The sequence below is a fragment of the Dysidea avara genome, chromosome 8, assembly GCF_963678975.1.
Source record: "Dysidea avara chromosome 8, odDysAvar1.4, whole genome shotgun sequence".
Taxonomy (NCBI): domain Eukaryota; kingdom Metazoa; phylum Porifera; class Demospongiae; order Dictyoceratida; family Dysideidae; genus Dysidea; species Dysidea avara.
The window spans coordinates 3,406,958-3,433,786 of record NC_089279.1 but is presented as its reverse complement, the minus strand read 5'-3'; the positions used below and the strand labels follow the sequence as shown (position 1 = coordinate 3,433,786).

General features: G+C 39.3%; 4 protein-coding genes across 6 annotated transcripts; 2 read left to right on the top strand and 2 right to left on the bottom strand.

Moving 5' to 3' along the window:
* Window positions 1–2: 2 nt before the first annotated feature.
* On the top strand, window positions 3–3,115 carry LOC136264521 (polyadenylate-binding protein 2-like). Of its 2 annotated transcripts, XR_010705159.1 has the most exons (7): window positions 3–202; window positions 600–711; window positions 2,022–2,223; window positions 2,309–2,396; window positions 2,455–2,639; window positions 2,688–2,783; window positions 2,969–3,115. XR_010705159.1 is itself a non-coding variant. In XM_066059282.1 (6 exons), exons 1-6 carry the CDS (start codon window positions 53–55, stop codon window positions 2,722–2,724), a joined length of 774 nt encoding a protein of 257 aa, XP_065915354.1. In that variant the 5' UTR covers window positions 3–52; the 3' UTR covers window positions 2,725–2,784. The 2 variants fall into 2 exon arrangements, 1 of the variants encoding a protein (XP_065915354.1); XM_066059282.1 differs by lacking the exon at window positions 2,969–3,115 and having other exon boundaries at window positions 2,688–2,784.
* On the bottom strand, window positions 3,082–19,578 carry LOC136264510 (FACT complex subunit SPT16-like). Its single transcript, XM_066059269.1, has 34 exons — window positions 19,421–19,578; window positions 17,290–17,388; window positions 17,069–17,233; window positions 16,954–17,013; window positions 16,788–16,880; window positions 16,367–16,435; window positions 16,026–16,103; window positions 11,942–12,031; window positions 11,359–11,426; window positions 11,203–11,308; window positions 10,626–10,783; window positions 10,227–10,300; window positions 10,058–10,170; window positions 9,921–9,989; window positions 9,554–9,586; window positions 9,450–9,503; window positions 9,230–9,304; window positions 8,604–8,644; window positions 8,463–8,545; window positions 7,730–7,800; window positions 7,606–7,670; window positions 7,491–7,553; window positions 6,869–6,986; window positions 6,704–6,808; window positions 6,190–6,333; window positions 5,934–5,987; window positions 5,758–5,829; window positions 5,534–5,646; window positions 5,409–5,484; window positions 5,125–5,181; window positions 4,956–5,068; window positions 4,353–4,482; window positions 4,025–4,256; window positions 3,082–3,324 (listed from the first exon to the last, which is right to left on the bottom strand). The coding sequence occupies exons 1-34, from the start codon at window positions 19,481–19,483 to the stop codon at window positions 3,206–3,208; spliced, it is 3,123 nt and encodes a 1,040-aa protein (XP_065915341.1). The 5' UTR covers window positions 19,484–19,578; the 3' UTR covers window positions 3,082–3,205.
* Window positions 19,529–23,686, top strand: LOC136264525 (trafficking protein particle complex subunit 2-like protein). Its single transcript, XM_066059288.1, has 6 exons — window positions 19,529–19,667; window positions 19,724–19,829; window positions 19,878–19,956; window positions 20,011–20,098; window positions 23,099–23,178; window positions 23,226–23,686. The coding sequence occupies exons 1-6, from the start codon at window positions 19,632–19,634 to the stop codon at window positions 23,287–23,289; spliced, it is 453 nt and encodes a 150-aa protein (XP_065915360.1). The 5' UTR covers window positions 19,529–19,631; the 3' UTR covers window positions 23,290–23,686.
* LOC136264524 (uncharacterized) lies at window positions 23,550–25,682 on the bottom strand. Of its 2 annotated transcripts, none has more exons than XM_066059285.1 (7): window positions 25,475–25,682; window positions 24,457–24,542; window positions 24,176–24,243; window positions 24,060–24,122; window positions 23,914–24,012; window positions 23,761–23,856; window positions 23,550–23,707 (listed from the first exon to the last, which is right to left on the bottom strand). In XM_066059285.1, the coding sequence occupies exons 1-7, from the start codon at window positions 25,508–25,510 to the stop codon at window positions 23,697–23,699; spliced, it is 459 nt and encodes a 152-aa protein (XP_065915357.1). In that variant the 5' UTR covers window positions 25,511–25,682; the 3' UTR covers window positions 23,550–23,696. The 2 variants fall into 2 exon arrangements, with proteins under 2 accessions (XP_065915357.1, XP_065915358.1); XM_066059286.1 differs by having other exon boundaries at window positions 24,457–25,156; window positions 25,475–25,681.
* Window positions 25,683–26,829: the final 1,147 nt, after the last annotated feature.

The following is a 26,829-nucleotide window of genomic DNA, read 5'->3' as shown; positions in this document are numbered from 1 at the left end:
TGAGCACGCGCACACCAACGTTTTTGCGACCAGGCCACGTGAGACCAAAAGGATGAGTGAAAACACCGGTGAGGAGAGCAGCGCCACACAAGAAGGCACAGAGGCACCGGATAACCAGGACGATTCTACCCTGTTAGATGGTGGCGTTGATGATAGTTTGTTAGATGGGGACGATAACCCTAACGCCGAGGAGGACGACCCAGTGAGACATTGTGTTGTGGGTTTATATTATAGGTTCATGTAAGCATAAACAAGCCCAATGTTAGAAGTGATAAACTTTGCATGTTTATATGGAATAATGCACCCATTAATGTATCCCCCCCCCCTCTGGGGCTATGGTGGAGATTTGACACACACGAATGTCAAATATGTCCACCTAGATTGTCGAATCCCCACCATAATTCCCAGTTATAACACAGGGATTTGATGTGGTTTTTGAAGGTAGCAACAAAATACTTGCGCGTTTAATGAATGCTTGTCAAATTCCCTAACAGTTTCATGTCAATTATCCAGTAAGCTTGAAGTGGGGCTATATATATTGATAGGGACATAAGTTATCTTCTTCCCTGCACATTATATGCAAGTGTGTGTTCTGTTAGGAGTTAGAGGCGATAAAGGCCAGGGTTAAGGAGATGGAAGAAGAGGCAGAGAAGCTGAAGGAGATGCAAGGAGAAGTGGACCAGATGTTAAACACGCCTCCCAATAAATCTTGTGAGTTGTTCGTATTCACTTGCAGTGTTGTAGCATCGGTGGCATAGCTAGCCTTTCATGACTTTCAGCAGCAATACTTTATATGTGACCCGCTGAGTGAAAACCCGACTTGTTTGCCTTTTCCTCAAATTTCATTTTATGACATTTTTGTTGTCTAGAGGGAAAACTAATGGACTGTTAAAGTTTCAATTTCTGGTAAGTGGTTTTTGGAGTTATAGCGATAGACAAGAAGAACAAAACAATCGATTTGTACAGTGCTTATATGGAAAAAAATTTACAGGCACTCGTTTAATTAATCATAACTCTCTAGTGCAATGGGCTATGGAGTTGGGACCAAGGTTTTTGATAAGTGTTTTGACTATGAGCCAAACTGGTCCAACCCAGACATCTACTGCTCCACCAGTAGTATACCACTGGACCAATCAGCTTATGTTTGATGTGTATTGGTCACAAAGCTGGACTAGTGCTGAGAAAATTGGAACAGAAGCCATGAGTTGTGTAGGTCATTTTGTGTTCACACTGGGCCAATGGAGCGCCATATTGCCTTATCAAATACCCTGGTTGGGACTTGTGCTATTCTATTCACAATTAACTGGGACATTCATCAAGGTATAGTTTTTGACTTAAATACACTCATGCTATCAAGCAAGAAGGCTGTTCAAGCTTAAAAACGGCAATGATAAAGTTACGTTTTACCGCAACGTAAACAAACACACGTAACTCACATTTGCTCCATGGTACAGTAACGAAACAAAGATATTCCTATTCTCCATGAAGAGACGAATCCACTGCTATATTAGATTATTCGATTCAAGTATCCTCCTTCACTGTTTACTGGAGTGATTAAAATGTTATGTAAAATTATTTATGTAGCATGTGTTTTTACCCAATGTATTTCAATGGCGTTTATCTCTAAAACACAATTATGTAAACAAGCCGGGTTTTCACTCAGCAGGTCACATATAGCATCTGATATTGGGCATATATTATCTGTTTCTTTAAATAAATAAAATGTTCCACTAAGCTAGTCCTATATTGCACTGTTACTAGTGTGAACTGCTTAATGCCCAAGGTAAAATGTGATAGGCTGAATTGTATAAATGTCTCTATAGCTACTTTTATGTACAGAAAAGGTAAACTGGACGTAATATGCCACTGAAGTCCATAAATTGAATACTTTCTGTATAAAAACAGTTTGCATTGTAGTTTATTTTCAAGTTGGCTGTTTTTTTTGGCCTTTGAGGTGATAGAATGTTTTAATTGTGTACAACTCTTGACTAATTCTTCCTCTGTCATCATGTATATTTTAGCTGCTGCTGCTGCTGGTGGCGCTGCTGCTGCTGCTAATTTCCCAACACCTGAGGAGAAACAAGAGGCTGATGCTCGATCAGTGCATGTTGGCAACGTGGATTACTCTTCAACAGCTAAAGAAGTGGGCCAGCACTTCCAGGGCTGTGGTGCTGTTTCCAGAGTAACTATTATGTGTGATAAATTCTCCGGAAATCCAAAAGGGTTAGTGACTATGGATCAGTTTGTGTGCGTATTTTTTTATTTTTATTGTTTAAATGCAAATTTAGTTTACTAACATATCCTGCAGGTTTGCTTATGTTGAGTTTGCTGATAAGGACAGTGCTCAGACAGCCTTGGCCCTAAATGAATCATTATTTAAAGGTCGTCAGTTGAAGGTACGCATTATACACTAACTCACACCCACTAAACATGCTACAATTAATTGCTGTATAGGTAACACTAAAAAGAACCAATCTACCTGGAGTAAGCTCTACAGATAGAGGTGGCTTTAGAGGTCGAGGAAGGGGGCGTGGTTTTAGAGGTAGAGGAGGAGGATACTTTGTCCCTGCAGCCGCCTTTGGTGGATTTGGTGGCTTCATGCCAGTAATGTATCGTGGTGGACGAGGCAGAGCGATGAGGTAGGGAAACTATCAAATGTGTGAGGTATTAAGTGTTGATTGGTGTAGGGGTAGAGGGAGATCGAATTGGTATGCTCCTTACTGAAGAATACAATGAACATGCACGCAAAACTTGGGACTTCCGTCAACAAGCCAAGAATTAGAGTATGTATTGTATTTATGCACTCATGTATAACACCCCATATTTTCATTTGGAAAAAAAAAGGGAAAAAGCAAAAAAAAAAAAAAATGACAAAAAAAAAAAAGACATGGGAAAAAAAAGTAGCTGTCCAAGGGAGTACCATGCATAAGTAGTATACTAGTTGATGCATGCCTGTACATTTGGACAGGTGATGCAGAGTAGCTGCAGCACGGAGCCCCACCCTACCCTGCATCATCGCATGTCAGCCTGCAAGCTACCACAAGTCAAGATCAGTGATTGTGACTGTTATATTGCTAGAGCATTTGTTACTAATGCAACAGTAATATAATTTTAAAATGATTTTATGATATTTTATTATACGTATTGTATGCATGTGTGGTGTGGAGTTTCTGGTCGAGGGTACTGCTGCGGTGATTAAAATATTTCAGCGTTTCCTTTTCTTTGCCGGTGAGTGTGAATGGCCTCCTCCACTTGGTCTGCTACGTTTCTTGATCTTGTTTCGAGTTTCTTCTTCATCGTCATAAGCACCTTGATCACGATCAGCTGTGGGTAGAAAACATAGTATTTTGTGTACCACAAAACAACAGGTTTTATATTTATATCACAGTTGTTGGCATGAGACCAAGGTGAAACCTAAAAATGAGTGTTAATAACGAGGGACATTCTGTGACCCGCTGTCGCTGTGATATATGGCTGGCAAGTATATATGGCTTCAGTTATAGGCCTAAAGCAGTACCTTTGCAATATATTAGCCGGCTGTTAGTACTTCTATTCTGTATGGTAGTCTAGTAACATACAGTAAATTAGCTTGGATATTTCCTTAAAAGTGTAAACTCAATGCTTGCCGTCTATTTTAACATTTTAAAAAGCAACTCCACTTTTATCCTTTAACTGCTCTATTGGAGTGTTTTTAGTTGAGGGGGCTTCAGTCTCCTACAAACGCCTTTCCTTAGAAAGAATTGACAAAGAGTACTTACAATTACAAAACCCTACCTTAGTAATGTAAAAAAGACCTACATAGCTTTACTAGCTTGTCATGAAGGGCACTGACAACACAAGGATTGAATAGAGAAAAAGGTCTCTACAAACATTCTAGTCAAAGCAAGGTTGGCTTTATGCTACATTTTACATATTGGATTTTCTAGATCAGTTTAGTGGGATCGTAGTCAAGTGACTGGATTGTGTGGGTGTGTCCTCAAGTGTCCATATTAACAGATGCCACTACTCTCACTGATGTACACACCTTGTCTTGCTTCCTCCTCTAGTTCACTCCAGTCTTTCCCACTCTCTTCTTCACTGTCTCCTTCTTCTTCTTCATCGTCATAGTTTGATGACTCTTCCGAGTGTTCTGATAGGCTGGAATAGTCGTCATCACTGTTTTCTTCTGATACGTTGCCATCGACGTCATCATCAGACGAAGGATTGTACTCATCTGAGTCCGCATCCGAATCTCCATCATTTGAACCTCTCTCCTCCTGGAGAGCAAAATGAGAATGTAGCATGCGTTGTGTGTATGTGTGTTTATTCATTCACTCTGTGAAGAACTACAAGACATTCACACAACTACTCACATCACTGTCAGGCTCAAGGAATCCCCATCCTCCAGTCTCAAAGAAGCCAGTCGGGTCATCCATAATTGTCTTCATGATCTTAGCCCAGTTCAAACTCTGTATTCCCTCTGTATACTTGATATCACATGAGCTGTAAGGTAATGGCAGTGTGATAACGGAAAACTTGCACTATTTTATCATGATAAACAATAATTAACACAGCATGGAATATTTACAATTGTTTATAGGCAATTACTTGCCAAAGTGGTCCTTATAGCTCTGCCAAAACTGGTTGGAGACTTTTCTCACAAGTGTACCCACAAGATATACAGCAGTTTACTATCATCCTCAATACCTTTATAGTTACAAATTCATTATCTTTATCGTGACAAGTCATACATCATACAGTTATCATGATAAGCATTTTATGATGATTATTGTATAGCCCAAAACTAACCAACCAAATTATTTTGTCTATTCTGGACACCTTGGGACAATGGACAAATGTTTTGATTATCAAGGTGTCCTGATCTATGAGGTCTAAATGTGTGTACACTAATACGTACACACAAATGTACTCATAACCAACAGCTAAATAAGGCCACGTCTCACACTACCACTAACTTTAGCCATTCCTTGACAGAGTCCAGCGAAGACATTGGGATGGAATTAATCATGGCCACTTTACGATTGTAATCCTTGAATACGAACACCATATCAAAGTTCTTGAGGTGAAACTAAACACAAGAGAGCTATAACAGGCACACACAACATTGTAGCAGATGTCACTTACCGCTACTCTTTCAAAGTGTACTAATTCTACCTCGTCCAGTGTGACAATAAATGGTGGCTATTTTGAGAACAAACCAAAATTAATATGGTACAATTGTAGTAACATAATATACTACAGAAAGCTACTTGTATTTGACACACAAAAAAAAATTAAATACTAGTTTTGTTACACTGTTCAACCAACTTGCAACTGTAAGTGGCCTATCACCCCTGCCTAATAAGGTCAGTAACTAAGTTAATTAGTTTCACAGCTCCTACTATTAACTAATTCCTACAGACACTCACATATTCAGCTAGACTGATGAGACAGTTTGTGGTAGGGAACATTTGTACTGTACTGCGAAATGGGACCCCATAGAACCTGCAAGCAAGTGTCACATCATCATCATCACTCAAATACACTGACAAACCCTAATTCTCTGAATGGTCTCTCAAATTCTGAATGGCACTGTGGTAATGCCTCTAGCTTACGACAGAAACTGTTAAAAGCATTGTCTAGCTTCATCCTTAGCTCTCTCTCAGCCTGTAATGATACGTGTAGTGAGAGACATACATGTTGTGTAGCAATGAGCAATATACAGATAATTTAGTTAAACTTAGGTATGTTTGTGATACCGCCATTTCTTGACCATACCTGTTCAGCAAGGAGGTCATCTCGATCATGCATGTTGTGCATCCTACCCAAGTCTGTCATGATCTCTCCAACCTGTGTAGGGGAGTACCAGTTACACAAGCTAGGATGTGACAGTGACACACAAAGGGGTGGGGGTTACAAAAGGGGGGTGGGTGACAGTGACACATGATACTCACTTCTGTGTACAACTGTAGGTCACGATGCTTCTTTTTACCAATTATAATAGGATTCTAAATAAAGAACACCAAACTATATACATTATGCAAACATAATGAGATTATTTCTTAATATGAATTATATATCCAAATATAGTATGTGTCTGTGTAGTGTACTATGTTCCAGCCTAAAGTTTATATTTAGATCCTCAATGTAACAAAAAATGCAATGTAAATGCCTAAGTACTGTGCTATAAATAGAATACACCACATATACCTTTAAGTGGAAGTGTATCAACACGATCATTTCTCCCTTGGATGGCTGGAAGAAGGCGTGCTTTATGTTACTATACAAGATATCCACCCGGTCTCCTTTAAGTGTTGTGTAGCGTAGACCATTAGTATGAGCTTCTAGTGATCCCTGTAGTGGACAAAGATAGGTTGATAACTGCTTAAATATCTTGAGTATACCAGGACTGGAGAAAATTATAATTGTTCTGGCTGAGAGAAATTATAAGTGAGGATTTTTTATATGTGCTATACAGAAGTGTGTACACTGTAGAGTTTCTATGAAACACTCTAATAGAACAATCACGACTGTTCTGATAGCCTTGTGGTATCCACAACAAAACAACAGGGAGCATTTCTGGAATCGCATGATACTAAATACAGTGTCAATGTTGTCTCTGTGTATCTGTCTGTCTCTGTCTGTCTCACACACACACACACACACACACACACACACACACACACACACACACACACACACACACACACACACACACACACACTTGTATTCTACGTGATCCCAATACAGGTCTCATGTACAGATCTTTTAGCCGAACAGAGTTAGTCTTTGAAGTGTTCAAGATCAAAGCAGCTTGTTCCACTATACCCTACAACACAACATCATACATGATGACATCATAATATTGAGTGATGTAATACTGCCACACCTCCAGTTCCTTTTTCTCAGCCTCTCTGGCCTTAAACTTTCTCTGCATCTCCCTGATCATCTGGAACACACTGGTGAGGTTTACCATGCCTCCTGACTGCCGTGATGATCGGAATGATCTATATGAAATTCATATAGCTTTCTGCTTCATTAAAACAAAACAAATCAGTGGGACCTCAAAAAGACAAAACTAGTGAAGAGTTGAGATGAAGTACAGTTGGACCTCCATTACCTGAACATCTGTATATTACAAATTTGATAGAAAAACGTAGTCGGTTCATTGGTTGACAGAGCTACATACCACTACCCTAATAGAGCATACACTATTGCATGTTGACAACCCTGAGACCACCTCATTATAGTGTCCACTGTTTTGGTCTCATAGATAGTACTATTATAATATATCAACAGTTCAAAGGGCACTCCAAATAAATGTGAAGGGTAACTACACTGTATATAGATCTGATCATCTTGCTGAGATGTAGCACAGTATTAAAAAGACTGTTCTAATAGAGTGATTTAGTGCCTTGCTTAACAGGCGGAGCCTATTATTATACTTTCACAAAATTTCACCCTCTAAAGCTGACCAAAATAGGTCACACCAGTATACCATCATGGCTTACATTTCTTTAATAAATGACCCATCAGGATTGGGATATGCCACCCCATCATTCTTCCCTACAGAACTACACACACAAATCACATCACAACAGTTAGTTGATGATGAAACAGCCTTACCTTCCAGGGAAGAAGAAATTAATTCTTAAATACGTTGAGTCTCCTTCCTCACTCTTACTGACATTCTAGCAGTCACAATTTTACACTTAGTTTACAAGAGTTTACTAGACTTTACTACACTCACTTTAACTGTTGATACATGGAATGGTATTGCTAGCCCATCCACAGGAATGAGAATAGCCTCATAACGTTTATCTACAAGAGCAATGACAGTAATAACTGTAAACAACACAAGGCTCTGGCCAGAGTGATAGCTGCCAAATATACAGACATGCACTGGTCGCAAACAATACGAGATTATTATTTGGGGAGAGTACAAGTTTATAAATCAAGACATTGAACAACAAAAGTTGGGTATGTAGTCAATGTTTGATTCAACAATTGTGCTTGATTGAGCAAAAACCAGCCTTGATTCCTACTCTCAATAAACAGGCAAATCTGATGGAGTATAGGTTTTATTGGTTTGAGTTTTGTTTCACTGTGAAACATGTGTAATTTTTTATGTAGCGTGTGTAATTTTTACCCAGTGTGTTTCAATATGTTGCAAGCATGGCAGGTTTTTGCTCAGGCAGTCACAATTAACAGCTATAGAGATGGATGGAGCTTTATCGGAACTTACAAAGTTAACTAAACTTCACTAACACTTCAGATGAAGCAATTGCTGTACCAGTCAGTGCCAGTACATTTGAGCCACTGTGTGCTGCCTAGTACGGACAAAATTCTGCATACTTACTAAAGCCAAAAAGTTTGTTAGCTCAATTCTAATTGACTACATGTTTTGCTACTTAACTAAGCTCTTCCACTAGTCTTGCATCATTTAACATCAATACAGTTAATTCTAAAGCTTTTTTGCTGACCTACAAAAATCTTTGCATTTTGAACATCAGCCTCTCTCGGTACTGCAGTAGAATTCTTGTAAGCAGTAAGGACAACCCTAGTTCTGTAGGGAAGAGTGACTATATCATATGCTGCCATTTCAGAAATGGTAAACTGCTAACTTCTTTTGTTTATTAGAGTCCTTGCTCTCCAGCAATCTTCTCTGGAGTAAAGAGAAACAGAACATGAAGCAATCATAAATTGAGGCGAAAGAAAATTGTGTAAGTGTAAAATTTGTGATACATACATTGTTATAATGCTGTGGTTGTATTGTTGAGCTGATGTTTACTGTACAAATATGTACTGTACCATACCTAACCCCCTATTGACTATGCTGAAAAATTTGAAGTTAACTTTCATTTGTTTATTCACTTGAGCAAAAGTAGACTGTTCCAGGGTATCATAAGATTGATAACAAAAATTGATGCTCTACAAATAGAACTGTATGTATACCGTATATAGTCTATAAACATTTTGAGGGGCAGTATTTTCAAGGTTGAGCGGTATAAATTTTTTTTTTTTTTTTTTTTTTTGCGGATTTACAAACAATTCCTGCAATATATGGAGTCTTAAAGTTTGTTAACCCTCTAACACTTAGTCTAAAATTTGTTAATTTCTCCCTTGAAATATTTAGGCTATACAGTAAGTGGCTGACTGCTCTATTAGAAAGGGAGTCCCAGTAAAACAAATTGACTGGTTTCTGAGATACCTTGCTTCTATTAGCTACTACATGGAGATACAAACTCACTTTGGCTTCCTCGTTGATTTGTTTTGTCAGTTGCATCTGGTGAGGTTTTCTCTTATCCTCTGCTGGCACTTCCGTCTGTAGGGGAACAAGACAGACTATCACATAAACACAAAGAGACCAAAACATGCACACAATACGTATGCTTGGTCTAGAAGTGAGTGATATTATCAATATTATAGACTATCACACATGTATCTCTGTAGATGTTCCCGTCACTCACTCTTGTTCTGTGATCCAACACTTTAGAACTTGCTCCATGTAACACATCTTCAGGCTGTACACAAGCCATCAGGTAGATACTACACACACCACTCAACTACTCACATTAATCTGAGGACCCTTGTCATCATCTTCATCCTAACCACAATACACACACCAACGTACAGACTGGTATGGAACAGCTATACACAAGCACATACTACACTATACACGTACACACAAGCAAAATAGCAAAGCCCTCAGCTGCCATTGTTCCAATCCATGGCAATACCTATCCGGTGAAACACTAGGTCACTAGTGTACTACTTAGATGTGTGCACTTTGAATTCCTTATTGGGGACAAAACTAATACCCCCACAAGAGGCTGTACCATGCCTAACAGGTGAAGGTGTGGGTAATCAAAGTCTCAGAACCTGAACTACACCCGTCATGCATGGAAGAGAGATGGACATACAGACAGACAGACACATACCCCTAACAATATTGCTATACTTGATAACTTCTTTTTAGATCTCATGGTTAACTCAGTAGCAGGACCATCCTATATGAAATGAGAGAGAGTTGACACCTCACAAACAACCAAACAATACTGTACGAGATGGTACACACCTTATTAACTAGCACAGTGTCCCCGATTAATAAGGCATACACTCTAGAACGATCATTCTCTACATTAGGATTCTCGAGCTGATTGAAGCCCAGCGTTACGTTAAACACCATCCCTGTAAACATGAAACTGTTGTCTAATTGTTAATAGGAAACAGAGGTCAGCACTGACCTGCTTTCGCAGTGGCAGTACATTTTGGACCAATCATCATTGAACTTTCTCTGAATTCAATTCCAGTAGCAAAGCTGCACAATAAATAGAGTTACTACACACTATATACTCAAATAAGTCACATGTGCTAAAAATATGAGACACACAAATACCACATCGTACATATGGTACACATGCCGTGCCTATTTCATGATGCAATTTGTGCCTAGTTACATGGGCTAGTAACATGGGCTAGTAACATGGGCTAGTAACATGGGCTAGTAACATGGGCTAGTAACATGGGCTAGTAACATGGGCTAGTAACATGGGCTAGTAACATGGGCTAGTAACATGGGCTAGTAACATGGGCTAGTAACATGGGCTAGTAACATGGGCTAGTAACATGGGCTAGTAACATACCCAGCAGTCTTAGTAAAGTGTTCCAGTAGGTCTGGTTTGTTCTGCTCAATGTGTTTCATGGCAGCAGCATAGACTGAACTGAGTTGTGCTCCATCTTTGAGTGATTCCAACACTTTCTCATAAACAGCAAGTAAGAAATTGTATGTCTCCTCTTGCTCCTGCAGGTAGTGATAGCATAATGTAACACCTACATTATACTACAATACACTACCATGCATATACAATGTAAAAAGAGGTACTAAGGAGTCAGTACTGGCAAATACTCCTGGCTAGAATGCTCGAGGAGGCCAAAATTTGTCTCATGAAAAACAGTTGAGGAAGCTGAGTCATCAACACCTGTTAAGCAAGACATGGATGGTTGGTATTTGCTTTATAGACAACATCAAGTCCTCATTTAAAGTGGAGCAATGTGACTCAAGGAAACAACAACACATTAAGGGATCTAACAATTAGCCAATTACCATACTAGTGTTCAAACTACTTTTGACTACTACTGTGTCAATTAGAAGTTAGACAGATTCACACACACACACACACACACAAAACATGCAAACACACACATACAAAACACACTTACTTTAGAAGGCTGTACAAACATGGTACGGACAATATTGGAACAGTATGACTTGTACCGAAGACCAAGGAAGCAAAGAATAGTCCCAAAATGAAGTTTATCGTCATTGCTACATATTAACCACATGAAGATGGTGTTCAATAAATAAAACACAGTCACCTGACAGTACTAAACTTCAGTTGGTAGTTCCCGCCACTTTGAATGATTGGAGAATAGCATGTCTCAATCTGTAGGCATACAATGACAGGTATATAATTTTTGGAACCGGTGTAGTGTAGGACCAACCAAGATTATCAAGGTGTTCTGATTTTCCAGGTCAGTTTATGTATTAAGGAATACCTTGGGACCTTAACTAAGTGTCTAGGTGTCCTCAAGTGTCCACATTAACAAGCTCTAGTGTGCACAACATTTCTTACGTATACACTTCAAGTGGGATTGAACCTCCATGCAAAATCTAGGGTTATGCTAGACATCATACCTGGAATTGAGTTCTAATTGCAAATGCACTATAAAATTGTTAATTTCCTTCATGCTCTGTGCTGTACTGAGATTGAACAAGCTGATTACAGCAGAGTTCACAGGAATCATTTAGTGCATATCAACAGAAATGCATGCCAGTTCATCCATTACAGCTATATGTAATACTGTACATACGTGTAGTGACAAAAATTGGCATTCATTTTCAGCACTAGTAACCAACAATGAGGTAAATATAACAATACTCCAATTATAGCCCACTTACGTTGTCTCCATCAACATCAGCTGGCAACATTTGCTTGTCATCATTTACTAGTCGCTCAATGTCTTCTGCTAACTTAGAATGTTTCACTTTCTGTAATATGGAGGAAAGGAAAATGATTAGATCTATTAAGGACATCGTAATCTCTTATGCCTTCGTCCTCAATCACTTTCCAAGCTGTTAGACAAGACATATGTTTAGCATCTTCTATGATGCAACAGACCTCTACCAAAACAGTTTCAATGGAAACAACTAGCAAGCTTGTGTGTACTACACTGTACATACACACAGACTTGTGCCTAAGTATGTAAAGGGAGGATCATGTGACCGAAGGCTACCACAGAATGTACGTTATAGACCATGTTGTGACCTTTAATTGACAGAACTCATAGACTAGTGATCTTTAGACTTAGTTGTTATTGTTTTGGATTATTTGTTAAAGATATTAATGAAATATTAACTAAGTGCTAATTAGTTCTGGGTGGCGAGAACCAGAAGTGAGGATGGAGAAGATTAGGCACCACCCATGATCCTACAATTTGGAGATCCTACCAAGATAGTCTACTAAGAGGTTACTATGGCTGAGAAGAGTCCTAGTGGAGAAAGTCTTTAGCAATGGAGGGAGAAACTGATTTCAAACCCATGGACCTGTGCATCATGTGCAGAGCGAAAGATGAAGACCAAGCTCTTCAGTGTGACCTGTGTGAGCATATAAATTATGTGACAAGCATGCTATGATGTGATAATACAGACGCCATACAAATCATCGTTGTTCACGTGCTTGCAGTGTAAGCACAAGGGTACCCTAGCATGTTGTCTAATGTATGTGGAGTGCACAAGTACAGAAGGGATTGTACAAACAGTTGCTGGTTAACAAGACACAGGAAGCAGAGCGTCTGAGGCACTATAGTTGGAGAGGAAGAGTATGGAGGACCGGCTGACAAAGCCAACCAGAGGAAGCATGGCGTGAACTGTGCATACTCCATATGGGTCCAGCTACTGAGCAGACTGTGGCTGTGACCAGCGAAGCAGAAAGGAAGCTGGTTTGCATACCTCTACTCACGTCCACACCGTACCCATCAGAACCATAGTCACGTGTCAGTTAGCAGGTGCAAGCTTCCACAGACACCAGTGTTGACTGCTATACAGCAGAATCCCTTAGTGCCAGCATCCCACATATCAGGAATGTGCTTTCTGTGTCTGAGGGGGTGAATGTAATTTCACAGACAGTACTCAGTGCAAGTACAATAGCAGGTACAGTAGGAAGTGACTACCTCACAGTTGTATAGCATTTAAGGAGCTACGTGAAAGGGTTATCTACTGGAGAGTCTAAGGAAGATTTGGAGGTGTTGCTGGATGATTACTGCGAGGCCACTGGAGAAACGGGTGTTCAGATGAGTTGAGGGTAAGATGGTTTCTTTTAGGTGCAGCTAAGCACACATGGCAACGAACACTGAGCACGGAAGACAAGGCACGGTGGGACAGCATTGTGAAAAGTTACAAGGGTCATTGCAGAGTACGTACAGATCCTTGAACAGCATATCTCTGCTGCCTTAAATTGCAGTACATTGATTTTACATCTGTATAGGAACTATTGGAGGCAACTAAAGGATTACCAGAGGATGGCTCCTGACCAATTGTTTGAGACTACCTTATGCCGTACGCCAGGGAGATGAGGACTGAACTTGGGTGTATTGAACCAAGCAATAGCCCATATGCAACTGCAATAGTGCTAGCGAGGAAGAAGGGTGGAGGGCTCTGTGTATGCGTTGACTATCACGGTGACAGTACCTGATCGTTTCCCAAGAATTAATGAGTTAGTAGACATGGTGGGACACAATGAACCCAAGGTGTTTTTGTCACTAGACTTGATGTGAGGCCTCCACCAGGTTAAGATGGCAGAGGATTCCAAGCATAAGACGACACATATTGGGACTTTATCAGTAATGGAGAAGGGTTGACCAATGCCACTAACAGCTCTAACGAGGAAAGATAGAACACAATTTACATGGTCTCCTGAGTGTCAGAAGCATTTTTTAAGCTGCCTGTGTCCACACTTTTACTAATCTGAAAAAAGATGCCAGTGAGTATGGTTTGAAACAGGAAGATGAAAAGGGTATCACACAGACACCCAGTAGCATATGCAAGTCAACCAACCAACAGTGTTGAGATAAACTGAATTAGAATTTGCTGCATTGGAGCATTTCCTAGTTTACCTCCTTGGTAACAAAAAGTAACCATGTACACGGACCATCAAGCATTAGTCTCATCATTTATATGATCAGGTACTGGTACTGGTCATTTAAATGGTACTGGTCATTTAAACGATCAGGTACTGGTACTTTTCTTCTAAACATCAACTTACAGCACAAACCTGGTATTGCAAATCAAGCAGCTGATTCCCTACCTCGTGCTCCAGTTACATATTGAGATAAAAATAGTTGGATCTACGATGCATAAAGTCAGAGACACCCAATGAGAAACCCTGAGCTGTCACAGTTGATGGAATATTTGAAACAGAGTATCTTACCAAATGATGCAACATTGCACAAGAGTTACCACACAAAAGGCTATTACACTGTGGATGGTATTTTATACTAAGAAGCCTCATCAACTTCCGGATGCAAGCAACTATTTTGTTGAGAAAACAGTTGATGTTGGATAACAATGATGCCATTTTTGCAGGGCACCTTGCACCCAAGAAAATGAAAATGTTATAGAGAGTAAGCCAGTATTATTATTGGCCAAGAACGAATGCTGATGTGCATGAAGATTGCCGAGCTTGTTTGTCTACTCAGGGACAGGAGAGATGGCTACCACCTCAGTATTCCAGTAGGGGAGCCCTTTGAGTGTGTGGGTATGGACTTCAAAGAATTTGATGTGATCAGCAAGAGCAACAGGTAAGCATTAGTGTTTCAGGATTACCTCACCAAATGGCCTGATGCTAAGACTGTAGCAGGCTGTCTAGCTGAAGTAGTGTGGAGACATGGGGTACCAGCATGTACTATACATGACAGAGCTGCTGATTTTTGTCACATGTTCTGCAGGACACAGCGGCAATTTTGGGAGTGAAGCAGTTACCAACATCTGGGGGGCTACTCTGGATTTGTGGAGAGGCTGAACAAAACCCTTGAGTCATTGCTGTCCAAATTGGTGATGAAGAAGGGACGAAACTGGGATGAACTACTGGGTCCAGTTTTGATGGAGCATTGGACAATGCCACAAACCTCATAAGGAGAATCCCATTCTATTTGCTATATGGGTGAGATGCTAGTGTGTTATCTAGCCAAAGGCTGTTATATGGCAGATAATTATTCAATGAGGTAAAGCAAATGTGACCAATAGTTAGGTAAAGTACTGTATTGTCAAGGCACAGAATATTCAGAAGCAACAATATACGACAAAGAGGTGAAGAGTCCAAAACTGATGTTGGAGATTTGGTTATGTTGAAGGTGGACTCAAAGTTCAAGTTTGACATGTACAGTCAGTATTGAGGTCCACATCGTGTACATGACATGACTACTACTTGTGCTTACATTCAGCCAATCAGCTCATAGATGATTTGTGTCATTACAAAAAAAAACTGTCATGCTGTAAGGGAGAAGGGTTGGAATCAACTCAACCTTGGCTGGGTCATAAGAAGGGAATCAGATGAGGTAGAAAGTAAAACTGCCAGGAGAGGACAATAATGACAGCGTTACTGAACATGTTACTTAATCAGAACAACAGGAGAATGGTCACACTATGATCAGAGGAGGAAGGACTGTGAGAAGACCTAAACACTACCTTGTTTCCATGATTTGTCAGCCTCTCATGTGGGGGTAGGTTATAAAGGCAGGTTCAGAAGACTTACTGGTGAGAAGCCACAATGTGACCTTTGACAGAACTAGTAGACTAGTGATTATAGTTATTATTTTTAATTGTTTGTTAAGACATAAACAAAGTATTAACTAAGTGCCAATAAGTTCTGGGTGGCAAGAACCTGAAGTAAATACAGAGAAGATTACTGCTAATTGATGCAGCCCATGATAGGTTAAGCATGATGATGCTATTGTTTGTATACAATACACTTGTGTGTAATCATTACCTTTTCTTCATCAACGATTTTCACAATCTCTCTCTTCACATACTTGTTGAAGACATGACAACTGGTGTTGCTGGCAACCTAAAGATGAAATATCAGACACGTGCTGTGCATCATTATGCATGTGTGTGTACTGTGTTTTGTGTGTGTAGCGCTCAAATTTATTATGAGTAACCTTACATGTATACTATACCATATACATGGTTTTACTGGTGAGGATTTTAATTTGGCTAATTGATGAATTTTAGTCATTAGCCAAATTAACATTCCTCTAATATGCTTTATTTACCAGTTTGACAAATATAATTCCCACCAATTAAACCACATGTAATTCCAATCATTACCTTAATGGTCTCCACCTCATTGTTGTCCTTCACTGATGAGACGTATGCAAACACAGCACTCACATCTGTCTGTAAAGAAACCACATTACAATAATTATAGACACTTGAAGTTTATACAAGTTCAGGTTGAGCAGTAAGGCTGCATGGGAAAACGTCTGGCCAAACACCATTGATGTAAGAGATTGAGGACCATATTGGGTGGAGATTTACACAGTGAAGACTGAAGAAACATCATTGCTTTTACTGGTCAGCTTATAAAAATTTTCTCTTTCAGACTTATCAAGCCAGTCTCTTGTTGAGATCATATTACTTTGTCCTTAGTGCACATTACAGAATTTTCTTTTTAGGAAGAGTTTCCACAAGTTGGTGCTCAAGTAGACAACGTAGACAAGTAAGCATGCTGGTTAGTTATGTAGCTTACCATCTCCAAGTTAGTATCCTCCAAGACTTTCTTCCATCCCTCTACAAAGTCACCAGTAAAATTGTCCTTAGTGAAGACTCCTATTCTGCCACCCTGGAGAAGTTGTTACAAAGTAACACATAACACACCATACTGCACACACGCACACACAAAAACTAAGACTCACACTTTTACTAGATTTAATTGCTGTCAATATCTTTTTAAAATTCTCAGTGTCAGAATCATTCTGCAAATCCACACCAATTACTACAAATCCATTAATTCCACAATTCCAATTATACTTTGTTTCTCAAGTGAAGATGTAGTTTTGGTAAGTCACTTCTCTTGCCAATAACTGGCTCGAGAGGCTTCAAAAAGTCAATCTTCTTTTTACTAGCCAGAATGTGTATCTCGTTTTCACAAAACACACACACTGTGTCTGTAAGCTCATATCCAAACAACCAGACCTGGAGGGAAAGTCCCAGGGGACACTCAAGACAACACATTACAAAGGGAGAATTACCTGTAATGATATTGACTTGGAGTAGAGTACCTCATCTCTCCCGACTACAACACAGATGGCATCCACATGACCCCACTGTACAAAGTCCAAATCATCTTCCTACAGTATAAACTTTACATATCCATGGAACATAACCACAACTTTCACCATTAACTGGTGATTGTATACTATATATAATAACTACGAAGGACTACATGCACTCCCTGGTGAAATATACAAGTACACAGAAAAATTTGGAATTTTCAACTAGAGTAGGGACCATAACACATCGATAAAAAGTACTGAAACAAGCTGGAGTAGTGCATGATATTAAATCACAGTAAAACAATAAGAAGTGTTATATCCCTACTGTGCTCAAGATACCATAATAGAAATGCACAGTAGGGATATAACACTTATTGTTTTACTGTAATTTAATATCGTGCACTACTCCAGCTTGTTTCAGTACTTTTTATCGATGTGTTATGGTCCCTACTCTAGTTGAAAATTCCAAATTTTTCTGTGTACTTGTTTGTTAACTTTTTTTTGTAAAATAATAATTATGACTGGTGAACCCACACATACCGCATCTGAAATGGCACCGCGCCCCCCAATTATCACCTGAAAAGTGAAGTATCCATTACGCTTCGTTCTCAGCTATGTTCAACCTGTTACGCAGTATTTCGAATCAAGAACTGTTCGTAAAGCACCTCTGCAATCCACGCATACCGAAAGAAAGAAATGGTGCCACGCACCTCAGTTATATCAATTTTTGTCTGAAAAGTGAAGTATCCATTACGCTTTGTTGTTAGCTATGTTCAACCCGTTACACAGCAGTATGAATCAAGAACTGTTTGAAAAGCACCTCTGATATCAAAATAGCCACTATGACAAATATGGATGATTTCCATTACGAAGGGAAGCCATCACGTGCTATTGCCAAATCGACACTTTTCGCTGTCAGCAAAGATGAATGGGACACAAAGGATACTGGTAATTAAGTCCATGAAGAATGCATTGTACGTACTGCGGTATGCCAAAAGGCACCTGTCGGGCCGAAGCGACGTCAAACAGTGAAAAAAATCAAGCCTGTAGCCTTAGCCGTTATCGAGTTACGCTTGTCTGAAGGCATCAGTCAGTTACTTACTTACTCAGTCAGTAGAAAATTCTGTTAAATATATTATTTTTAAAATTCCATAGCAACTTGTTGAAAGCGTTTCAGGTCGATCTGAAAGCTTGTTTGGGCTTAGTTTCACCTAACCAATACTGCCTGATCGTCATTGGGGAAATTGAGGCTGTTTTTTGGGTGATATTATTTCGTGGGCCACGCCTACTCCTTTGTGGTCCCTACCATTTGTGTTTAAATTGTAGTACACTCCTATGTCATATAGAGATACTATAGGTGATTTTGCAGATAGGACCACCTGTTGAAAAATAGTGCAACAGCACCTGGCTAAAGGTGTTTCATAAGTAAACACTGAGTGACAAGATGTCTATAGTATTACCAGTAGTTCAGACCATACATACTGTTTTACTATACAGCAGAAAAATTACAGCAGACCGTTAGACACATTTGAGTTTGTAGGACAAGTTTAACAAAATTAATTGAACTTTTCTGTACTAGAAATTTTTGAATCATGCCAGACACCCAGTTGGTATACAGCAGACCGGAGAACATGTGGTAGTGTTGTATTAGGGAGTCTACATAACAGCATGTAATCTGACATGACACATTCAGGGAGTGGATTGTCACTTGTTGCATACATGGATAGCACATCAAACAAAGGCAACACTTCCTGTTTATTTAATAGCAAAACGGCTAATTTCAAAATTCTGTACACAGAAGTCCTTCGATACAACCCATTGTATTCCAAGTACCGTACCTGCAGTGGTAATTGTAATGATTGTGGTGTGGTTTAAATAAAACAGCTTGTAAGGGGATACCCCTACTACACACAATGGCATAAATATATTATTGTACGTATCTCATTCCAGGTCCATTACTAGTGCATTGGAAACAGTTGTTTCACCATTCAAACACCCAACACGTTATAATGGTGTTGGTACATGGTATACATATTATAAGTGTTCAATAACGTGATGGGTATTAATTAGAGAAAACTAGACTACGTGGTGCATGCATTCCTCACACCTTCCAGGATTCGTACAATCTTTCCAGTCTACTGACAAACGTGTCCGGTTGGATCACTGCCATCACGAACTGCTGTGAATGTCCCCTGCGTGCAAATCTCCCGCTAACTGGAGTTACGCTTGCGTATAAACGCTCGTGATATACTGCTCTAATTAGTGCTCACTGAACGTTCTGTTAGAGGATAAAACAAGACACTTCGCGAGGAGAATTAATGGCGATAGCATGTATTGCTGTAATATCTAAAGAGGTACAATTCTAGCTACCTTGTACAACAACTGGTTATTAGTTTCGTATTTCTTTTAGAACTTTCCATTACACATTTGGGTTCCGAATTCACGTTCTGGCGCGGAAGCGGACGTTAGTCTTCATTTTCTGGTTCACACGTGTATAGATGTAGTAGAGGAGAAAGGTACACGTGATTCTTGTAACAATGGCTGTGCCAGTATTGTGTGTGTAGTGTCGCAGGTTTCTTCAAAGGTTGGTGACCCACGTGAGCACTACCTAGGACTCCTGTACCCTTCAGAGAACTACAAAATGTAATTTACTGGGTGCACTGTCACATGATAAATTCACCATGTCACTCACTGTAGCTATGGATATGCAACAAACAGTCGGATGAAATTAATCATTGTTACAGAGAACTATGGCAGCCAGACCAGAGACCAGGAGATGAAACAGGTGTGTAGTGAGTGTCATGTGTATGTATAGCTACGTTTAGTTTGGGGTAGCCTAAGTAATAGTTAGAGACCTACCACAAGGATCTTCGATTCTTCGTGAATTTAAAAACTCAAGGTGAAGTCGAGATTTTTTAAAACCACAAAGATCTGAGTGGGTGATCTCTAACTGACTTAGAAAAATGGTGTGGGTATATTTGTACTAGTAGATGGATTGATTGACTGTGGGTTGAGTAAAACATCATGTCATATCTTGTACAAAATATAAACCCACAATTACTTCTACATTGTTATATATATATATATATAAAGGAAGTTCACTGATCTGCTGAGGGAGGCATAGCAGATAAGTGATCATTAGTAAGATCTGTAATGCTACTCAGCACATCAGTGAGGTGTGCTTGCCCACTGCTTGGTAGTAACTCCCTCAGGAGGTCTCATTTTAGAGAACCTATCCAAAGGTCTCTTAGGAATTTTAAGGACCTCATTATCTCCCAAAGATTAGGGATTTTATGCATACCATTTTCTAACTGCTTTTTTTTCTGTTGTGTGTGGATGGGAAAAGAAAGGCAGCGCCTAATGAACATAGCATAGCACTGTTATTCTTGTGGGCTTTGTTCCCTGACTTTTGTTTGGTGATGTACTGCAGGTCTGTAGCAGAGAGGCTAATTGTTTGGTGGGAACATTGCACGTGGTACTATGTTATGTTTACCAGACCCTCTCCTTTTCCTGTTCACAAAAAGTGTGTAATTACAACTGGTTGCTAGTTGTATAGCAGTACACAAGCAGTTAGTATTAATGCAGAGTACAATATAACAGTCAGCCATTGGCCATTTTCCGACCAAGTGATGCTGTTGACCGATCAATGTAGCCGTTGGTCGGCCATTTGTACCGATCGAAATTTTCACAACTGTAATTCTTTATTATTAGTCTTTATAACATGTACGTATTATTATAATTATTATTATTATCATATCGCTACCTTTCCTTACCGAAGCTACTTTATTGCTGCGTGAAGTCCTGATCCTGTTGAAGCATCGACTCAATGCGCATGCGTAAGTTAGAGCACTGCACCTCGTGTTTACCCCAATTATCGATTGTGGGTTACAGTCGATGTTGTGAAGAAGCAATCACTACACTGACTACACGAGTGGCGCTTTCTAGAAGAAAAGAAATTAATATTTGTGATGTGGAGGTACGATATTAAGTACAAGATGGCCATTTTGTGGTTAGAATGTGTAGAGAATACCAGACATGGGGCCAAGTACATGAGTACTTATACTTAAGTACACTTAAGTACAGATTTGAAAGTACTTGTACTTTACTTAAATACTTTCTTAAATTCCCCCAATGTACTTGTACTTATACTCATATACTTTGCTAAGTACTTGTATGTACTTGAGTACTTAAAGTACTTGTAAGTACTGCAAACATTGCACATAGTTTGTACACAGTGGGTATACAATGAGAGTATCAAAATTATATGAAGGTGCAGTTTACAACTTCTTGCAATTCTTCTATTGTCTTCCCCAACCTTACTGTGTATAATGTTGCCATGATTAACGATGTCGCCAATGCTGTTGTTCAAGTCAGTGCGTTTTAAGAGTTTAAGAGAGAGAATGGTTGACAAAAACCAACCCCCCTAGGCACACTTACATACTACAATACACTGAATACAGTGTATATAGTGTATATTTTACTACAGCAAAATGTACTTGTACTTTACTTAAGTACTTCCAGCATGTACTTGTACTTTACTTAAGTACTCTCTTGATTGCTGCTGGAGTACTTGTACTTGTACTTGGAAAATTCAAAAGTACTTGTACTTTACTTAAGTACTTTTAAATGTACTTGGCCCCATGTCTGGAGAATACACTGGCTGGAGATAGTGGAATGAAAGTCAGGTGATAAAAGTGTTCTGCACACGGCAAGTTCGAGAGTAAGTTGCAATTCACAAGAGAAGCTTTAACAATAGCTAGTTGGATAGTTATAATTCAATCTGTGTTGGCTCAAACACCACTTGTAACAAAGCATTTAGCCTAGCTAAGTATACAAACTGGCTGTACAATACATTGATTCATAGTTTTTTTTTTTGTAAAATATGTAAGCAGCAATACAAATTTTGTACATGTATTACAATTCTGTGTAAAATGTATGTGCATAAAGTTCAGTGATAAGTAGCTGAAAGTGGTCTCAGATTCAATCTCAGAGTGATCTTTTTTTCAAAAATTTCCTGGGGGGGGTGGGGGCATGCCCCCAGACCCCTCCAGAAGGCTTGTGCTTCGTACTGCGGTAGTACACCTCTATCTTATGGCTATGCAATTTCAGAAATGGCCAATCAAATTTGGCCATTCTGTCTGAGCAATAATTTCCCTTATATTGTACACTGTAATGATACATGTGTTTGTGAGTTTTACCTCAGTTTAGCAATGGAAGGTGTGGTTGCTAAGAGACAATAGCATGAGTAATATGTGTCACTTGTGCTATAGTTACACTCTGCTGCCACAGCTATAATGTGTTGCCACTACATTCTGGTAATGTCAGCAGACCAATTACATTCAGCACTTAGACTGTCAACTTGATTAGTTGTTTCATGGCCCAACCAACCCACATTTGTTGAAGATTGAGAAATAAAAGTAATTATCAAGAGATAAAATAACTATCATATACTGTAAAGTCTGAGCCCGAGCCTCATATTCTTCCCTCCAATGCATTTATCTACTGTTCACATACCAATATCTGCTCAAAACACACTATGACTGTGAATGAGCCTGATCGTACCCTTACTCTTGTTTTGTTATTTCTGTGCTGATTTATTTATGTTGAATTTTGTGCCAACCTATTGACCCCAGTTTGAGTTTTCACTGTGAAACAGCTAATCAAGTTGAAGTGGCCTAAGCACCTGGCATGTACTGGTCAGGCAACACGAGGTCAAGTGATTTATAATTTATTGAGAGTAATTTGAAGCAGTGTTCATATATTACTTGGAACAATTGTTGTGTAGCTATTCAAGATGTTACATGCAGCTTATGTCAAGATGTTCTCTAATCCATTCTACACACCAGGGCAGAGGATAACGTCAAAGTGAGTTCTAAAGATATAGTCCAGACTTATATCTCCCCTCTACACAGGTGGTTTGAAAAAGAACTGTATAATATTTATGAACAAAGTAAAAGCATTTCTTTTAAAGAATAATGCTTAATTTGTAACTATTTTAAAAAAAAATTTCAGCACAGCATTCAAAGGACTACACAAAACAATTCTGATTGTTTTGGAACTGGTACATTGTAGTAACCACAATGGAATTGATTTACTTCAGTTTACAAGTATTAGCTTCCCCAACAACAATACAATGTAGTATAGCTAATCTTTAGCAATCCATGCAAAGGTGATTAACCATTCTGCACAGTATGGTCAATCAATAAGAACCACCCTATTATTAATTGTATACAACATTACAAGTGATGTGATATTTAATTTGCAGACAAATGACAAACAGTTTTGCACATGATTCATTGTTATATTAATGTACATCAGACGGACAGCATGTATGTAGGACGGATTTTGTTAAAAACTTCATCAAAAGAAATATTCGCATTCCATTACTGGTGACCTATTTCATTAATATGTATCACACTGGTAATATTTAGTATATTACAAGTATACCTGGTGGCCATCCCGTCAGAACCTGTGTACTACTGAACTTTGGTAGGTCCATCTGTGTGCCTTCATCTTCATATACTGGTATTGGTCCATCTGTCACTGTACACACAACACATAATTGGTAAAACAACCCACTAAACACATTTCAAGCATTACCTAAAACAAATGGTGATGAAGGGGTTGATGGAATCTGCTCAACAACAGCATTTGGGGTCAGCGTATTTAGCTCAATCTCCCCAGACAGCTGTATCTCGCCTTGTATAAATTGAAATAAATTCTGAAATGTTGACAGTTCAACATACCTTGTACATTAGCAGCAAAACCATCTGGTGGGATCACCTCCAAACTGAAAGGTTGTTCCACATCTAAATACAGATAACAGGTAGCGGCTGCAGTGCAATGCATGATATATTAGTACCCCTAGTGATGCTAGTTTGTAGAACTGTGTCCTGCCTTATTGGTGACATCAGTTGTGTTCTAGAACATCTAAGAGTGACATGCAGTATATTACTACACTAATCCGTCATTATGTGAATAGTATAGCCTGTTTACTCACTAAAAATCTAGTTGTTGAACTACAAGAATATACAAGGAAACGTAATTTAGTATATGTAGAGCAGTGGTTGTTTTGAATTAAAAAACAGCCTGAGCAGCCAAAGAAACTTCCCGAGATAAAACCATCAGTTACATTGAACTAACCTTGATGTTAACTCCATCCTACCATCATTCTCTGTGTCAGAGATGTACCCCGAGGTATCATGATGACAAGTGTTATCGTATCCCTGCTATGAAAGAAACACACAGAGTATTTGGAGTGGTAGTGATGACAGAGCGCAGATACCACTGTAGTTGGATTTTCTTGCAGTAGTATACCTGTACTGTACACATGCTCTATATTTAATTACAGGTCAAATCTATAAATAAGATGACAAACAGAAATTTAATCAAATAATAAAAACACAGACCCTGTGACGAGAAACATTTAGTGGTATAATTACAGTAAATGACTACATACCTTTCACTGATGTATTTATACTGCTACTATAATGGATGGACGTCCTCTGCTTATTGTAGTCATGCACATGTCTGGGTGCAACTTATGTGTGTGTGCGTGGTTGTACGTAGCTATACATTTTTGAAGAATTACCCAGGGAATAATTTATATAAGTATTAAATTAAAATCTATCACCACGAATTTGCAATAAACGCATACATGTGAATATCAATGATTCAAGAGTCTATTAAGTTGATAGTACATAAATCAATAATAACATCAAACCACGCAGAAGTGTATTGATGGCCCATGATAAACACAGTAGAAAATTTCATGGTAGAAGTTATGTATTAGTCTTTTGCAAGAATATTGTAAGTTGCTGGCATGATTTTACAACCTGGATACCTGAAAAGGAATCATGTGAATATTAACATGAAGTTTTTCTACTGTGACTTTCATGGGTTGTGTACCTGCAAAACCTCACTCTTTCAAACAAACATTTCATTCCAGTACTCACACAAACTGATTTACATCTAGCTAGCTAGTTACCCCTCATGCCGCCAATCTACGAAACATTAATATTCTGTGGATAAACGTTCATTGCAAATTCCATGATGAAGTTGATATAATATATTAATAATGTTACACACTTTGAAGAAAAAGTTACTGTGACATGAGATACACTGGTACGGTGTATGCACGGCGGAGTCCGTGTTAACCTACCACCTTGCCCTGTACCGCATCCTCGACCTCCGCCATGATTTCTTGTCCTGATTGCAACTGAGAATCCGCACCCGGGCTTTTGAAACCATAGACTTCAAGTTCTTCTCGAATCTCTCTACTCAACCTCGAACAGGCTCTGCCTTCTGTGTACACCCTCCAGTGCCTAAGACCGCAATAATGCTGTGACTATGTTTAGTAACAACAAAATAATACCATAAAAGGTGTATGTTATTGCCCTGTGCGCATGCGCAGAGGGGTATCGTGATTTTCCAACCGCGAGATTTTGTGCATGTGCAATTTTAGGAAACAGGACGGTTATAACCAACGAATAGATCGAAACACTCTAATAGAGCAGTCACCATCATTAAAAAATTAAAATACTCTAATAGAGCAATCAAGAAGGATCATGTTAGTCTCGCGTGGCCAGACCGCTTTTTTCTCTTTTTCATTGGGTCGGGAGAAAAAAGGGTCTGGTCCGGTTCGAATACCCACACTCGTTCTGAGAACCCCGCTTGCGGTGGGGGTAGAAACGTGATCCGATACTACCTTACAGTCGCATGCGTGTTTTAAAGTTAAGCGCGTTGTATATTTACATGGAATCTATCTCTCCTAAACATCGCCTGCCTGCTCAACACTAAATGGTCGGAATCCCAATCTTTGAATGGCCGTTGTAATGGCAGATTAAACGTACATTAGTGTTCCAATTCCCAGGTAAATATTAGTCTCGCGTAGCCAGACCTTCTACGCGCCAGGCGCTTATCGATTTTTAGATTATAAGCGCAGGCTGCAGACGCTTATAATCTAAAAATCGATAAACGCCTGGCGCGTAGAAGGTCTGGCTACGCGAGACTAGGTAAATATATAACACGCTTAATTTTAAAACATACATGCGACTGTAACAGGGGCGGATCCAGAGTTTCGAAAGAGGGGGGGCACCTTTCTGAAAAACAGTTGAAGACCAAAAAAACTTACTGAAAACCAGTTGAAGACCAAAAAAAAAAAAAAAAAAAAAAAAGGTCACAACAATAATAGCTAGTTATCCTTACCTACTATATCACGTAAAATAAAATCCTATTTGTAGCTTCATAGGTAAGCTACACTGCCTCATGAACATTGTGACTGCTTTATTAGAGTAATTGACTGCTCTATTAGAGTATATCGATCTTGTATGCAATTTCTTGAAGGGGGGGGGGGGGGGGGGGGGCATTTGCCCCAAATGCCCCATCCTGGATCCGCCACTGTGTAAGGCAGTAAGATTACTGGATCACGTTTCTACCCCCACCGCAAGCGGCAGTGTTGCCATCAGCGGCGGAGGAAGTAGTTGATATGAGGGGGGGCTCCGCTGGGCTGACCCA